At 50.7% G+C, this 17,418-nt stretch overlaps 1 protein-coding gene across 1 annotated transcript; it reads right to left on the reverse strand.

The window, feature by feature from the left end:
• Positions 1-1,625: 1,625 nt before the first annotated feature.
• rc3h1b (ring finger and CCCH-type domains 1b) lies at positions 1,626-13,533 on the reverse strand. Its single transcript, XM_084446943.1, has 19 exons — positions 13,238-13,533; positions 12,380-12,500; positions 9,506-9,745; positions 9,095-9,270; positions 8,510-8,710; positions 8,185-8,317; positions 7,696-7,814; positions 7,333-7,445; positions 6,738-6,977; positions 6,337-6,554; positions 5,773-6,200; positions 5,499-5,654; positions 5,029-5,181; positions 4,417-4,624; positions 4,193-4,295; positions 3,205-3,301; positions 2,588-2,794; positions 2,352-2,452; positions 1,626-2,003 (listed from the first exon to the last, which is right to left on the reverse strand). Exons 1-19 carry the CDS (start codon positions 13,466-13,468, stop codon positions 1,844-1,846), a joined length of 3,405 nt encoding a protein of 1,134 aa, XP_084303069.1. The 5' UTR covers positions 13,469-13,533; the 3' UTR covers positions 1,626-1,843.
• Between the last annotated feature and the right edge of the window lie 3,885 nt (positions 13,534-17,418).

Below are 17,418 nucleotides of genomic sequence, written 5' to 3' on the forward strand. Positions count from 1 at the left end.
GACTGGACTTAACTAAGACAGACCGCAGACACCTGTGATAGGACGAGACAGAGTCACATCACTACACCCCGCCCACCTCTCTGATCTCTCCACCAATCGCGGGACCGGCGCTCAGCTAGACCACACCCCCCCGGAAACCGTGACGACGTGAGAGTAAACACACGGGAACGCAACTTCATAGAAGTTAAGGAGAACCGACGAGGACAGAGATCCCAATGGGGAGGTCTTCTGAACGAGGAGCAGGGAGTCCGGAGGAAGGAGGGGATGGAAGCTCACGCCACAAACCTCTGAGAGAGGAGAAGAGAACTCTCCTCCTCCTCCAACAGGGGCTTATCCGTCACTCTGGCAACAAGGACCTGCATGTTTTAACACACACATGACTGCTGCTCAGAGCGACTCAAAAAAAAAAAAAAAAACACAAATCAAGTTTGACTGATTTGACTTCCAGCCAGTCAGAGCGCAGGTGAGGTGTGTGGCCACACCCACAGCAGGCCCAGGCCCTGACCACCAGAAGCTCAGAGGTTCCTTTACAGAAACACAGCACAGATCATTATCAAAAAGATTCATTTTCGCAATCTTTAAAACAGAATGCCTTGGATAAATATTATATATACTGCTTTTCAAGTATGAAACAGACATATGATGTATTCATAAAATGCACTAATAAAATAATGCTTCTGGTGGCGGGATGGGTCTGCGTGTGGAGCTCCGGCCTGGACTGTGCTTGAAGGTTCCCTAAATGTTCATCAGAACGTTGCTGGGAGGTTGTGGGAAGGTTCTGAGAAGGTTTTCGCTCCTCCCTCACCTGGACATCCCTGCTCAGGTGGACCACGTGTGAGCGGTTCTGGGGGTATGGTTTTGCCGGGCACGACTTCAGTTCAGTTGACTTTCTTAGTACCCGTAGGTAGACTTGGTACTGTCCCTGTCAGCCACCCTGCCTTCATACCAGCCTGGTTGTAACGCTTCACCACAACAAACAGAGAACAACACCGTCACGGTATTGTACAGTACCTCTAGGGGGCTGGATCCTAACTTGAAACACCTGTGTGCAACAACAACTTTCTAGCAGCCCTGGGTCAAGTACTATCTGCCAACTATGTTCGATACTCGATTTATCTCTTAGCCAGTGCAATTAAACACTAGTGCAATGAATGGACCAGTCTAATTAGTGCCAACAGAGGCAAATCAAACTCGGCTGGATTAAGTCATTGACCCAGGTCTGCTTAAAGGGCGTTACCTGACGTGAAGAAGCTGTGATTTTACTCGTTCCTCTTTCTGTTCTCTCCTGTCATATCAGATGATGAAGGCCCTCGTCTGAGTTACTCTACCCTCCCCCACTGTCTGGGAGGGGTCTCCCAGCCATCATCATCATCATCATCACCACCATCCTCTGCTGTTCTCTGACTTGTCTGCTTCCAGAGCCTTGTTTCTATAGTCCCGGTAAAAACAAAAAAGAAAAGAAAACTAGTAAATAAATGTTATCATCAAATGCCCTGGCTTCCAGGCAATGAAAGTCGTTTAAAAAAAAAAAAAAAAGCTCATTCACAGAACAAAAAGAAAGAAAATTCATATCACGGCAGATACTGCTCATCTTCTAAATAACACGAGTATGAGAGTGTGTGCGTGTGTGTCTGTGCATGCTTTCTGACCAGGTGTCTGTCTGTGTGTGTGTGTGTGTGTGTGTGTGTCTGTTTGTGTGTGTGTGTGTCTGTGTCTGTGTCTGTTTGTGTGTGTGTGTGTGTGTGTGTGTGTGTGTGTGTGTGTGTGTGTGTGTCTGTGTGTGTGTGTGTGCGTGTGTATGTGTGTGTGTGTGTGTGTGTGAGAGAGAGAGAGTTTGTGGGGTCTAAGAGCAGGAGTGGACCACACCATTCTTCTGCAGCTCCGAACCTCCAGATCCCTGATCGGAACATAGGTTGAGAGACGACGCCTTATTGGTCAACGCCAGCATGGCGCCCCCAACTCCACCATCCTGCACTAGACCACCGGAGCCATTGGACACCTCACTGACCGACAGAGAAGGGGAGAGAGAGAGAGAGAGAGAGAGAGAGAGAGAGAGAGAGAGAGAGAGAAAGAGAGCGAGAGAGAGAGAGAAAGAGAGCGAGAGAGAGAGAGAAGGGGAGGGAGAGAGAGAGGGAGAAAGAGAGAGAGAGATAAGGGGATGGAGAGAGAGAGAGAGAGAGGGAGAGAGAGAAAGAGAGAGAGAGAGAGAGAGAGAAGGGGAGACACGGAGAAGATATTAGACATTGAGATAATATCTGTACAACCCTGTATGTTTGAGACAGATGGTGTGTGTGCATGCTGTGTGTGTGTCTGAATCATGTTTGTGTGTGTGTGTGTGTGTGTGCTCTCACCCCAGGGCCAGGGAGATCTCCTCTAGCTGAGCCTTGTGGTCTGGCTGTCCGTTCTCTGCTGCCTTCATCTTGTACTGGACCTCATGGGCCACCTGACTCTCCTGGAGAAAACAACATCATGCTAATGTTAGTGTGTATATATATGTGTGTGTTTGTGTGTGTGTGTGTGTGTGTGCGTGCGAAGAGGTGAACCCCTCCCCCTCCCTCCATGCCTCCTCCCAGTGCCCCCATCTCACCAGGGCCATCTCGCGGGTCCTCTTGCCGATCTCTCTCTCCACCTGGTGCAGCTCCATGCTGAGCTGCTGGCTGGACACCGCCGCCGCGCTGCTGCCCCCTGCTGGCCACTTGGCCTGCTGCTGCTGGGCGTGGCTGGAGGGGGGTTGGCCGGAGGCGGAGCCCAGGGAGCCGCTCTCTCTCTGGAGCATCAAGGAGGCGCCAGCAGACTGGAGGTGGGGGGGAGAGGGAGGTGGAGAGAGGGGGAGAAGAAAGATTAGGTTACAAGGGTTCCAACATTCAGCTGAGCTTGCCAACTGACACCAACTGAGCGTGTGTGTTAATGTGTGTGTCTGCGTGTGTTAAGAGTGCGTGCATGTGGGCGATGTAGGTGTGCGGTGTGTGTGATCCTTCAATCGCAGAGTTTAAATCCATGGCTCTTGACATTTGTACTTCGACCTAATTATTATTATTATTATTATTGTGTATTGTATTTGTTCTGTTATTTCTGTATTTGTGTGAACTCACCAACACTGTAAATGAGGGAAGCCTCAGTTCTTTACGAGTATAAATAAAGGTTTGAAACGAAATGAAAATGAAGTGTGTGTGTGTGCGCGTGTGTGTGCGCGTGCATACACACCTCCATGCTGTGGATGTGGGACTGCTGGGTGATCTGCTGGTTGACCTGCTGTAGCTCCATCTTCAGCTGCTCTCTGTCCGACGCGGCCATGGGCAGGCTGGACCAGAGAACACACACACATGATTGACTGCATGCACACAACTAGGATCAACCAGATATGACGAGGACTGTCTAGAATAAGGAGGTTACACATTCCTGACCAGGAGGGGGTGACGACAGTTGACAGGGTTTTCCCAGCTAACCCTAGCTCCAGGTGAAGAATAACCCAGTTAGCCCTAGCTCCAGGTGAAGGATAGCCCAGTTAGTCCTGGCTCCAGGTGAAGGATAGCCCAGCTAACCCTTGCACCAGGTGAAGGATAGCCCATCTCACCCTAGCTCCAGGTGAAGGATAGCCCAGCTAACCCTAGCTCCAGGTGAAGGATAGCCCAGCTAACCCTAGCTCCAGGTGAAGAATAGCCTAGCTAACCCTAGCTCCAGGTGAAGGATAGCCCAGCTAACCCTAGCTTCAGGTGAGGGATAGCCCAGCTAACCCTAGCTCCAGGTGAAGGATAGCCCAGCTAACCCTAGCTTCAGGTGAGGGATAGCCCAGCTAACCCTAGTTTCAGGTGAAGGATAGCCCAGCTAACCCTAGCTCCAGGTGAAGGATAGCCCAGCTAACCCTAGTTTCAGGTGAGGGATAGCCCAGCTAACCCTAGTTTCAGGTGAAGGATAGCCCAGCTAACCCTAGCTCCAGGTGAAGGATAGCTTAGTCGGTGTTCAGTCCCAGCATTGGTTAACCATGGGTTAAGGATTTACACTTGTTTTCACAAAACCCTTGTTTTTAACGGTCAGTTGGTGGAAGACTGAGCAGTTTGAGTGTGGTGAAGGACATTTCATGGACTGAAATGTACATATTTTTTAAGCTGACAGGAAATTGTTCTGAGAAGTCTGAAAGTTCATTTTTCATCATGGGGCGAGATGGGTGTATTTAAAAGGTCAAAGGTCGTACCGCTCAGCAAAGTGTCCCTGAGAGGAGGAGCCAGTCTGGTGAGTGGGGTAAGAGGCCCCGCCCCATCCTCCTCCTCCTCCGTGGTTCCCATAGGAGTACTCCGCTGGGGACAGAACAGCATCCAATCAGAATCACACACCTCACAAACACTGCCAAACTGAGACACGCCCCCCCACAACCGCACAAACACCCAGACCCACATCCAGAGCCCCAGTGTGCCTCACCAGCCATGGCCATGTGTTTGGGGTTGGGGGCCTGGGGCAGGGCCGGGCCGGCGGTCTGGTAGCCCGTCTTGGAGGTGCGGGAGATGGCCCCGAAGCGGGACACGGTGGGCTGGGGGCCGAAGGGTATGATGGGGTCGTCGTCCTTCACCTCGGCCCCTCTCCTGGGGGCCTCCAGGGAGGGGTCGCGCAGGCCCTTCCCCTCCACATTCTGGACAGGGGGGAGGAGAGAGGGCGGGAGGGAGGGGAGGAGAGGAGAGAGGATAAGGAAAGAGGACAAGAAGAGGGTGAGAGAAACAAGTGGGAGAAATGGGGTAGAAAAATGAGTGGAGTGAGTGAGGGAGGGAGAGAGAGAGAGAGAGGGGGAGGGAGGCCGAGAGCAATGGTCAGAGTATAATTAGTCACTGATAATCATCACCCATATCAAGGCTGTATTCAGCCCAGCAGGGTTCACTGTGTCCCAGATGGTCAAAAACACGCAGACACCTGTGTCACCTTACTGATCTACAAATCATACGGACTGGGTATTTAAGACAACAGGTGACCGGATCGGTAGATCCGTGTTTTTGACCACCCGCGGTCCGACCACCGCAGCGGTCCAGTTCTGCCACTCACCATCATCTCCATGGCGCCGGGGTTCATGTGATCTTTGGGCTTGGCGTCCTTGGTTCCGATGTAGGAGCCAATGGTATCGCAGGACCAGGGAGAGTACTGACCCGCATAGTCAGGCTCCCGGCACTTCCCAAACTTGGAGTTCTCCTCCCCGTACTACAGACAGCAGGGAGAGACAGAGAGGACTCAGCTATGGGGCTAATGAGTAACAGGCAAGGCTACTAGTCAGTTGAGTGAGTATGTGTGTGTGTGTGTGTGTGTGTGTGTGTGTGTGTGTGTGTGTGTGTGATTCCGTGAGAGTCTGTGTGTGTCTATGAGTGTGAGTGAGTGAGTGAGTGAGTGTGTGTGTGTGTGTGTGTGCGTGTGTGTGTGTGTGTGTGTGTGTGTGTGAGTGAGCCCATGAGTGTGTGTGTATGTGAGTGTGTGTGAGTGAGACCATGAGTGAGACCATGAGTGTGTGTGTGTGTGTTCACCTCTGGGGGGTAGTCTGAGGGGAAGTTGTGGGGGAGGGTGGGCGAGGCAGCGAAGGGGGGAGGGGAGATGACCTTCCTCTCCTCCAGCTGAGCCATCAGCTCCTTACGACGGCGGTGCAGGTAGTCCAGACTGGGCTGGGAGCGCCCATACGGCTCCTACACACATACACACACGCGCACACACACACACACGTCATTAACTGAGCCTTGTCGGGTGGGTAATTGTGACAGGAAAGCGACTGGAGCACCAGAGAACCCTGACATCCAGACTCACCCGGACGTAGGCCCTCATGGGTGGAGGCTGCGCCCCCCCTTGAGGGTAGTACCCCTCCGGAGGGTATCTCTCTCTGCCCCCTGCGTCCTGGTGGTACAGGGCCGCCCCCTGGCCGGCCGATGACTGGGGCCCGTCCATCGGGGCAGGGCTCATCCTGACCATCTCTTCCCTCTGGGAGGGGTAGGGCTGGGGGGGCGGCGGCGGCCCGGGGTAGCCGGCGTGGCGGGCGCGCGAATCGTAGTGGGGCGGGGGGGGAGGATAGGAGAAGGGGGGTCCGGAGTGGGGGCCGGGGTAGGGGCGCTCGGGGGGGCCGTAGCCGGGGTAGGGGTCCTGGTGGTAGGGGGGTCCGGGGGGGTCGCCGCCGGGGGGAGGGGGGTTACGGATGTAGCGCTGGGGAACGTACTGGGGGGGCTGCTGGTACGGGTAGCCTGGAGGGGGGGGGGGGGCGGGGTTGAGGATGATGAGTACATGGTCATTCTGTAGACTAATCACACACGTGGGCATTGAAACGCAAACTACTGTGTATAATATTGTGTGTGTGTGTGTGTGTGTGTGTCTCCTCACCTGCGGGGTACTGAGAGGGCTCGTACTGGGCGGCTGAGGAGGGCGGGGCTCTTGTGTCCTGGTAGTACATGTCTGGTAGCTGCTGCTGGGGGGGGTACATGGGCGGCCCCCGGGGGACCACGCCCATCTGCTTGGACCCAGACAGGTGGTCCCCTGGCAGCCTGGGGGGGCCCAGGGCGTGGGGGGGCAGCATCCCCGGCTTGGGCCCCGAGTCCAGGCTAAGGGGGGGGGGCGGGGGGGGGGGGGGGGGCGAAAGAGGAGAAGCGATTGGGAGGGAGGGATGGAGGGAGAGAAAGGAAGGGATAGAAAGACAGAGAAGTTGACTCAACCGTCAGTGCGTTCTGTCAACATCCAATCGAATCATATCAAAATGATCCACAGCGCTCGGGTTTTCCACTCACGAGTCGGGGGGAGAGCCCGGGGCGCTGGGGCTGCCGCCCTCCATCTTCATGGGCTTCCTCAGGAGGTCGTAGGTGGGGTCGGCGCCGCGCGCGATGAGCTGGGGGAGGGGGGGCTGGGTGGAGCCGTTGGCGAGGGGGGAGGGCTTCCTGGACACGTCCACCTCCAGGCCCAGCCCCTCGTCGGGCAGCAGGGAGGAGCCCGGGAGGCGGGCCGCCAGGCGCTTGTTCATCTTGCGGTACCTGGGGGAGAGGGGCGGGCGGCACACACACACACACACGCACACACACATGCACAGGAGATACTGTCAGTACATTCAACACACAACGGATAGAGAGAGTGAGAGAAGGGGAGGGAGAGAGAGAGAGAGAAGGGGAGAGAGAGAGGGCGAGAGTGAGAAAAGGGGAGGGAGAGGGAGGGAGAGAGAGGTAGAGAGAGAAAGAGAGAGAGAGAGAGAGAGAGAGAGAAGGGGAGGGAGAGAGAGAGGGAGAGAGAAGGGGAGGGAGAGAGAGAGAGGGAGAGAGAGAAAGAGCGAGAGAGAGAGAGAGAGAGAGAAGGGGAGACACGGAGAGGCAGAAAGCGAAAGGGATCACTTACTTCTCCAGCTCTTCCTGAGAGTGGGCGAAGGTGCAGCTTGCTCCGCGAGGACAGCCCCCCTTCTGCTTCATGTCTCGGCACATGTAGGTCTTGTACTTGCTGTGCTGGGGGGGCTGGGTGAGGGGGAGGGGGGGGTGAGGGGGGTAGGAGAGAGAGGAATGTTTAAGGTCTGCACAGTACCGGCCATTTAAACAAGCCCATGCAGAACAGACGAGCACTGTGCCATTTCTGTTCTGCGTAACCTATGGCGTGGCCTGCCTATCCATCTGTCTGTCAGTCTATCTGTCCGTCCATCCACCTCTCTCTCTCTTTCTTTGTCGATCTATCCCTCCATCCCCAGGGTGAGTGACCGCGGGACAGTACCTGCTGTGTGTCGGCCCCCTTCTTGCTGTGGTTCTGGATGAAGTCCACCAGGCCGTGGACCACCGTCTTCACCGCCACCAGACCCTTCTCCAGCTGCTCCCAGGTAGGGGGGGGCGCGTCTGCACACACACACCAAGGACAGAGTAAGGAGTGTGTGAGGTAAACGTCTCTGGGTGCCCTGGTTTTCAGAATGCGAGTTCTACAGGTCTGGGGTCTGTGTTAGCCAGCATCTGCAGGTGTGTGTGTGTGTGTGTCTCACCAGGGCTAGGGTCTATATAAGCTAGAAGCTCCAGGTGTGTGTGTGTGTTTCTCACCAGGGCTAGGATCGATATTAGCTAGAAGCTCCAGGTGTGTGTGTGTGTGTGTCTCACCAGGGCTAGGGTCTATATTAGCTAGGAGCTCCAGGTGTGTGTGTGTGTGTCTCAACAGGGCTAGGATCTATATTAGCTAGGAGCTCCAGGTGTGTGTGTGTGTGTGTGTGTGTCTCACCAGGGCTAGGGTCTATATTAGCTAGGAGCTCCAGGTGAGGTCTGAGCCTGTTGAGGTTGGCTGGGTCTCCTGTCCTCTGCAGGGCGATGGTCAGCTCCTGCACGCTCTGGGCAAACGAGGCTGGGGTCTGCAGCTACACACACACGCGCGTGCACACACAAACACACACACACACACACACATGGAACGAGAGGAAAGGGGTTAACCTTTAGATGTCAGTCACTATCGGATGTACCAACTTGTCAACTTACAATGTCTCTGGTCTCAGAATACACACACAGTCGCACACAAAGTCGCACACAAAGTCACACACAAAGTCACACACCTTGTCGATGATGGACTGCATGTGAGACTTGTGGGACTGGTCCCCGTAGAGCAGGGAGGACCACTGGTCAGGGGCGATGCGCAGGCCCCCCTCCATGGCGATCTGCACGATCTGGGAGTCGTGCTCCCGCCGCAGCGCCTCGTACGTCCGGAACTCCTCCTTCAGCTGCATCAGGGACGAGTCCTCGTCACGCTTGGTCACCTGGGCGACCGCGGAGGGGGGGGGAGGGGTGAGAGAGGTGGTCGGTTGAGTTCACAAACACGCTCTGAGGAGGCCACGAGGCCAAATGTCTGTGGATTGATCTTCCCCTCGCTGTGGGCAGTATATTTTGGTATAACACGATAATAACAACAAACGAAAAATTGGATATGTATGTGGTGTGCAGTAGAACTCATACCTTGCTCTGAGCAAGTAGTCCCAGGTGTTACAGGCTAGTATGCACTACTATATTTGTGGGATAGTATGCACTATATTTGTGGAAATAGGCAATTTCCTACTTTTGAAGAGGATGGCATGTTCATGTAGACAGACTACAGAAGTAGGCCCTATCTTGGAGCTGCGTCTCAGGGCCCTGCTCAGACCTACCTTGAAGCAGGAAGCCCTGTAGAGGAGCTGCACCACATGACCTATGCTGGTCTTGGAGGCCTGAGGGAAGCGTGGCTCCAGCCTCTGGACCACAAACAGGACCAGAACCTTCCGGGACAGGGCCGAGCCGTCCTCCAGGGCCAGCAGAACCAGCTTCAGGGCCTCCTCCTGCATCGCTGGGGGAACAATAGAACAGAAGGACTTCTTCTCAAGAGGAGAACTTCAGGTAGAACATGTGTGCACAGTTACTAACAACCTGGAGACAATGTGCTGCTAGTATACACTGAGTACTGAGCACAGACAGTCACTACACATACATACAATGATAGAGCACAGTGACAAAAACACAAGGGGTGTGTGTGTGTGTGTGTGTGTGTGTTTGTGCGTGCGTGCGTGCCTGCCTGTAGCTACCTGGACCCAGGAACTGGCATCCCCGAGCGCGTACGGCGGCCCAGAGGTTGGAGGAGAGCTGCTGGGGGTTCTGGTGCTGCAGGATGAGCTCTGTGACGGTCCTCTCTCCCAGGGACCGGGCCGCCCGCATGGCCCGCACCCGGCCCTCCTCCTCCACCAGCTGGCAGTGGACCAGCGTCACCAGCTTCCTCTGCATAGGCCGACTCAACATGCTCTGGGTCGCGCTGCTCAGACCCACACCTGTAGGGGGGGGATACTTTGTTAGTTTGTGTTTGTATTTCTGTCTCCAGATTATGTGTGTGCGCGCGCGTGTGTGTGTTAGTGTGTGTGTGTGTGTGTGTGTGTGTGTATGAGTTAACCAACCCTAACTAACTGCTAACCTAACCCTAATGCTAATGCTAGCTAACGCTAACTCTAATGTTAACGCTAATGCTAACGCTAGCTAGCTAAAGCTAGCATTAGTGTTGCATTAGTTTTAGAATTATACATTAGCTAGCTAGCATTAGCTAGCTAGCATTAGCATTATTCATGGGTTTCAAATGTAGTCCTAGACCTGCCATGTTGGGGACCAACACAGGTGTTTCAAATGAATTAATTAGTTCTACTGCATAGGATTCTATGCAGTAGAGCCAATCAGATAAATTGAAACACCTGTGTTGGTCCCCAATATTGCAGGTCTAGGACTACATTTGAAACCCATGAATTGTTAGCATTTGCCTTAGCATTCAAAAGTGCCTTTTGTGATGTCACGGTGACCTTGACCTTTGACATTTGAATACCAAAATCTAATCCAATTAATCTAATTAAGCCCAACTGGACATTTTGGCCAAATATGAACAAATTCTGTTAAGCCTTTCTTGAGATATTGTGTTCATCAGGCCAAAAACACATTTTGTGAGGTCACAGTAACCTTGAACTTTGACCTTCACGATCTAAGCAGTTCATCCTTGAGTGCCAGTGAACATTTGTACCAAAGGGGAAGAAATTCCGTCAATGCATTCCCGAGATATTACATTAACAAATATCGGATTTACGGACGGACGGACATACGGACAGACGTATGGCCGGACGGACGGACAACCCGAAACCATTATGCCTCCGGCCAGGCTATTGCCTGGTTGGAGGCATAATAATCAAGCCTACCTAATGCAGAGAGGCACACATAGTATAGCAAATGTTAATGTCATTGAAGATCAATAGGATAACTCATTAATAGCACTGGCAGGCAGACTAGAACAAACAACTGTAATTAGTTGTTTTTACACCACAGTCGCTGCAAGCCATAGCCTTGCATTGCTGGGTCCTAACGGGCTTGGACTGAAAATGGGAAAATCTAGGTCAGGCGTATCCATATCAATGTTAAGGTCGGTCAAGCATGCTCATATATCCAAACAGCCCAAAACTATGTACATAAAACTATGAAGCACTGTTGCTTTGATGAGAAAAGCAGCACCTTCTGTCTGTCACCAAGGCTTTAAGTGACACCTTCTGTCTGTCATCAAGGCTTTTAACTTGGGCAGAAAAGGTACGCTAGCCAAGTGGAGACACTGATGAAAGATCCAAGCTACTGAGTGAGCCTTACGTTGCTCTATCTATCTATCTATCTAGAAATGGAAAGGTTTTCTCAACCCGGGGCGAGATGCATTCGCAAGTTACTATAACAATGTAAATAAACAGAATCGCCAAACATATCATAATGGCAAGATCGATTTGTTCCGATATCAAATCGATGTGGTCCGACAAATGAATTTGAAAGCATTTATTCATATCTGGGGGGATGAAAATGTCCAGAGCCAGCATGATGACAACCAGAAACAATAAGGTTTTCTGTTAGATGGCAGCTGCTATGGTCAACTCTGGTTACGAGCCGACAGCTGTTCGGTGTTGGGAGAAAGTGATGTTCAATACTGTGCAATTAATCTAATGTTAGCTAACTAGTTACTGTATCTATAAATATGGATTGTATATTCGTCAAAACATTGGCTATTTGTCTACTAAATAACTACAGTTCCCACTCAAGACGTCAGTCCTCATTTGTACAACTACAGTAGCAAGTAGACTTTTTTTTATTTTCTTACACAGTAGCGGGCTTATTTAAATAATAAGTTCTATGTTTAATTGCTCAACTGTGATTGAAATTATAAAGTGAGAAATGATCAATCCACCTGCAGGGTGAGATAACCTTGTACATTTTGAACGTTGTATTTCCCAATGCAAGTGCGAAAAAAACCCTGCAGGGTTGACCTCGGGGGTGAGTCGACCCAGAGTTTGCCCTGAGTGAAAAAACACCTGCAGTGGCATTTTAGGTTGGCACTCTTCATTTTCCTGTCTCAGTGCAAATCAAGCACAATCGGTTTAGTGAATGAATGAATGAATGAATGAATGAATGAATGAATGAATGCATATTATGTCCACTCATCTACAAAAGCATTTTAACTGTCAACTTTTCTTTATCATTTTTGTTTTGTATCCAAACACTAGGCTACTATGTTGCTTTCGGATGAATGAGAGATTGATTCGCGTGCTACCTGACTGACGAGCTGTCATGGTTTGACTGCTGGTTTACTGTTATCATAGTGATCATAATAAGGCCTGACGTGATTGGACCACAGGAACGCAACAAGTGGGAGATAGTGAGGCAGCTTCAGCTGCGCAGTCAAATATTTGGCAGCGGGAATAGAAAAAGCACCTATTATGAACGTGTCAAACTAAATAGGTTGGGTCCAGATGCTGACGGTAGTCTGCCTATTTAGTACTCTTGATCTAAGTTGTACATTAATGTTTCTGTGTGTGTGTGGGGGGGGGGCATGCATGCGTCTGTATTTTGTGTATGTAAGTTGTGTGTGCAGTGCATGCATGTGTGTGTGTGTGCACCTCTGGTGTTGCTGAGGGGTTTTAGGTACAGGGCCAGCTCCTCCACACATTGTCTGGCTTCCTCATAGTGCTGAGAATCCTCTGGACTGGAAATCAGAGCCACCGGCTGGGCCTTGGGAACCTACACACACAAGAATTGGTATCACAAGTTTCAGGAAGTGGAATTAGAATAAACATACGGGACACTGTATCAATATCAGTAACAATCAGAACAAAAAGTCTTCTCAAGCACCATTCACTATGTTGAAACATGGCTCTGAACATCAGGTCCTCTTCAGCAAATTCTATGAGGCATAAAAACACCCCAAACAGAGAGCTTCCTTCCCAGCATTGGCATCATTACACACATAGCTATCTGGGGCTTGTCTGTCACTATGGAGCTGCCCAATACACACACACACACACACACACAGCCTGATAACCATGCCAACAAAACAGCTCAACCCCATGTCAGCCTGCCACACCCCACAGGGTCAGGATGTCCCCCTTCACTGGGACAACTTTATTGATCACTCCACGCACACCATATAGCCACACCCACAAATCCCATAGAACCAGAACAGGACACACCCAGGTGACTAACTAACAGAACCTGCCTGGCATGAGGACAATATACACACTCACAAATTCTCTGATGTAACACACACACACACACACACATACATACATACAGCATCCATCACTGCTGCACTAGGCCCTCTCCCATCTGTCCTTCCAGCTGACGTTTGTGCACAAACACACAATCACACATATATCCCCAGTCTCGTTCCTCAGGATGTCTCTCACCTGTCCTCCCACCTGATGCACACACCCACAGCGCTCACACACACACACACCCAAGCCCCTCATCCCTCTCACCTGTCCGCCCACCAGCTGCAGCAGGGCCGTGTTGACGGGCAGCTGCTCGATGTCTGTGCTGATGGCGGTCTGGTCGAAGGGGCAGGCCTTGCGATGCAGCTTGTTCAGGCACATCTTGCAGACGGTGTGTCCGCAGCCCAGGGAGATGGGCCTCCGCACCGTCTCCTCAAAGGTCTGCGTGCAGATCGGGCACAGCAGGAACTCCGTCCATTGTGGGGCTTGCACGGGCATGGTGGTCGCAGGGTGAATAGTGTGTGAGTTGGTGTGTGTGTATGGGGGAGGGGAAGAATGTGTGTTTGTTTTGTTTTTTTAACAAAGAAAAAAATAATAATATAATATAATATGGAAGATTCCACTGGAATCAAGAATTCTTTCTTCCGAACTCAATTGTTCTCAAATGTTCTCACACATTGTGGATTCACATCACATCACGTGACAAATCCTGGAGAGAGAGAGAGAACAATATATCAGTGGATTAAAACCTGTTGAATATAGAACAGTAATGACTCTCACATGACAAGGGCCATCAGCTGGGCCCCAGGAACTTTCATAACATAACAATTCTGCTAACATACAACACGCACCCACACGCTCATGGTGGGCAGAAACTGACATACAAATTATGTACATCACATAGGAACAGCTCATGCACCCTAACATGACTCTGGTATATTAATCATGGCTAGATAAAATGGAGACAGCCTTTGGATTCATTTCTATATCAGGGCCATCCTGTTTAGGCAGCGTTATATACAAAGAAACGCAAGGAAGGAAGCACATTACATCATGTTTTTACAAGATAAGCTCTCGATAAACTACATAACCATGCCAGACACAGTTATTCGAAACATAAGCTAGCTAAGCGACTGCGTTACAATATGCAACTTGCGCGACTAAACAGAAGTGACATGACAAGACAGGATTCTGGTTGGGAGACGAATTCAAAATGGCTAACGTTAGCTAGCTACCCAGTTTATTATGGACAACCCGCCGGTAAATTGAACGGTGAAATTGCTGGCTGGCAAGCTAGCTAGCTAACTCGCTCGCAAAAAAATAGTGAACTTAACGATTAACACCGCCCTAAAAACGCTTGCGGTTTCTGTAATTGCGGTAACTAGTTGGCTAACGTTAGTTATAAAGACAATGTATGTGGGACAAAGCGTTGTCCGTGTAGTAGCTAACACACATCAAAACAACGCTAGCAAGCTAGCCTTATTTAGCCAGCTAGCTACGTCGTTAGCCTGCTATGTGGCCTGCCTGGTGTTGCGCTAGCTCCTTCTACACTCGCTAGCTGGCTAGTCCCAATAGGACAAAGAGGCTTTTTTGGGCCGCTTGCGCTACGCTACGGAAAATGCAAACTGATATCACCTAACTCATCTACTGGGTCATGTAACTACTATTTGGCCTAGTCCATATATTCGTTTATAAGGTCCACAGCCGCCCAGTCACCCGCTGATATCCGATATTAAGCAGATATTGAACTGATTAATTATAGCTAGCTAGCTAAATTAGCTAGCTAAAGCGAAACATATGAATTATTAGCTACTCTACTGCTAGCGAATAACTAGCTAGTGTGTGGCAATAATAGGACAGATTATGTAACGTTAACGTTAAACCAGTTGGCACTAGTTACAATACACCAGCTGGCAAAACTGGTAGAACATATTTGACTGTATTACAGCTTCGTTAATGCAACATTGCTAAGCCATAACATTAGCGATTAAACAGGATGGAATGAAAAGCATTTAGCTAACGTTAGCTAGCACAGGCTGGCTAGCTACCCCTCCCTGCTAGGTTGCTATTCCTAGCTAACGCGTTAGCACTTAGATGACTAGCCAACAACTACCACCACCAAAATAGATGACCAAAAGCAACATTCCCGAGCTTTTTTACTGCTCCATAGTTACATTACGGCTATTCGTGCATATGTTACTTACTCATTCCAAAAACTTGGAAGATTTTCATCTGTCTTTAGGAAAGTGATGTGTTATTTTATCGGTCGCCATGTCGACTCGCTATGCAGCTTGGCTGCTGCCGAGGTTTGTGTGTCAACTCTAGCTAGTCGCTCAACGGACCCGCTGGCCCTGCGCGGGCCGAGCACGCCCCCTGCTGACCACAGTCCATCAGTAACAGCCCTGAACTGTGGTCACATCTGGTGAATGTGGCAAGCCACATTGCCCCAATTTCCCTATAATAAGACACACGCTGATTGTCGTGATGTGTGTGTGTGTGTGTGTGTGTGTGCGTGTGTGTGTGTGTGTGTGTGTGTGTGTGTGCGTGCGTGCGAGCGAGTGAGTGAGTGAGTGAGTGAAGGAGCTTGTGGATGTTACCTAAGTAATTTATTACCCGTGAAAGTTGCCTTTTTGAACAAGATATAGCTTGCATGTATGTTTAAAAAACCTTTAGTTGTCATAGTAGACTAGATGTTATTTACTCCGATATAATAACAGGGTATAGGCCTACCCATGGGTGACCTGAAACCATTAGGCTTTAGTCATAGGATTTAGTTTGGAGCGCAGTGCGTACAGGCTACCATGAGTGCACTTACGCAACTGAGAGCATCGGTCGGCCAGGGCGAAATTAAAGCACGCATTTTTGTATTTCCATTTTTGTCTAATCCGTGGGATTAACGGACCAATCGTGAATATTGAGAGACTGTCAAGATCAGTACACACTGGAGCAGAGCGCGTCATTCGCTGATTCACTCAGTCAGCTGCTCAGATAACGGACCGAGAATAGTCTTGTCAGGAGAGAGTTGTTCCACTTCAAAAGGGAAGAGTTCACTTCGCATTTCTCAAGAAGAAATGCTTCCGCTGACCGGGTTTAGGGTGCGCTTGAGTTTGTGCCATAAAGCCCAGGTGTTGGTGAATTGCTGCGCTCGCTCCAGGGTCTGTGCGGCACCTGACTTTCTTTAACTGTGGATACTCGTGCCCAAGGAGGACAAAGTCAAGATCTGACCAGGTTTGGTGCTTTAGCCCGGGTCTCGTGTCGCCTTGAATGTCAGTGCCGTTTATATAACACGATTATTATTATTATTTATTCATGTTATTTGGTAATTAAGTTCAGACATGTATTTACAATGCCAGTCTGTACATCCTGCTATCACGTTCGTCCTTTGGATAATAGCTAGACCGGAGCTAGATAATAGCCTAATCTCTGTTTAAGAGTTTGACAATGCTTCATCGGATTTGAGTGATAGACAGATGCAGTTATGCAACACTTTGTATTTATTTATTCACTTTGCAGATACTTTATGTATAATGTTTTTTTGATTTTTTTTTATCTTTCAAATATTCAACATTTAGTAAAATTCTATTGATGGAAAAATCTTTCAGGGAATCATATTAGTCATAGGCTCACCTCCAGACTTGTTCCAGCAGTAGCTTATTCTCATCCTTGGGGATTACCAGGCTGCCTGCCTGCTGTAATCACTGGGCACAACAAGATAGCAGACTAACTTGAGTTCACAAGGTATCCTCCTAGAAAGCCTGATTCACCATCTGTGACACAGAGGAGGTGAACAACAGATATAGACAATAGTACTTTTATATACCCTTTATGGATTTTGACAATACCTTTATACTGTACTTTTATATGCCTCTATCCCTCCCTCTCCAGCCTCTGTCCTGCCTGCAGCCATGGAGGAGCTGGAGGTGAAGGTGGGGACCCAGAGAGATGTGTCTCCTTCCTCTTCACCTCCTCTGGTGAGGGCGTCTGAAACCCGCCTCTCTGGCCCCGTTCCTCTGACTGGGACCCTCTCCCCCTCTCCCCTGCCGCCCAACACCCCCGGGCACGCCCAAAACACTGAGGTTAAGACCCTCTACCAGAGGCTGGGGCAAAGGGACAGAGAGAGGGGGGGAGAGGAAGCGAGGGGGAGAGAAAGGGAGGGTCCAGACCTCCAGGCATGGGCACCCGCCTGGTCCCAGGCCTTGCCCAGACCAAAGGACCGAGACAGGGTGAAGGTCTCTCCGCCGGTGTCTCCTCGGCACCCAGACCGTGGGGGTTTGCATAGCAGTGAGGAGGAGGACAGGCAGGGGGAGACCACGCTACAGCTCCACACCCACCAGCCAGAGCCTCCAGGGGATCTGGGGGGCCACGGCTCCATGAGGAGGGGGCCCCAGAGGACGGGTCAAGGCCCGGCAGGGAGTGTCCCTGTCCAGCCTCGCGGCCTTGGAGAGGGG

The sequence above is a fragment of the Borostomias antarcticus genome, assembly GCF_949987555.1.
Source record: "Borostomias antarcticus genome assembly, chromosome: 12".
NCBI lineage: Eukaryota > Metazoa > Chordata > Actinopteri > Stomiiformes > Stomiidae > Borostomias > Borostomias antarcticus.

Excerpts from the sequence above, each read along its gene's own strand:
- rc3h1b (XM_084446943.1), bottom strand. The coding sequence starts at position 13,468 with ATGCCCGTGCAAGCCCCACAATGGACGGAGTTCCTGCTGTGCCCGATC. Across the intron at positions 6,978-7,332 it reads TCTCAGGAAGAGCTGGAGAA|GTACCGCAAGATGAACAAGC; the intron begins GTAAGTGATCCC and ends CCTCTCCCCCAG. Across the intron at positions 4,296-4,416 it reads CAAACACATGGCCATGGCTG|CGGAGTACTCCTATGGGAAC; the intron begins GTGAGGCACACT and ends TTCTGTCCCCAG.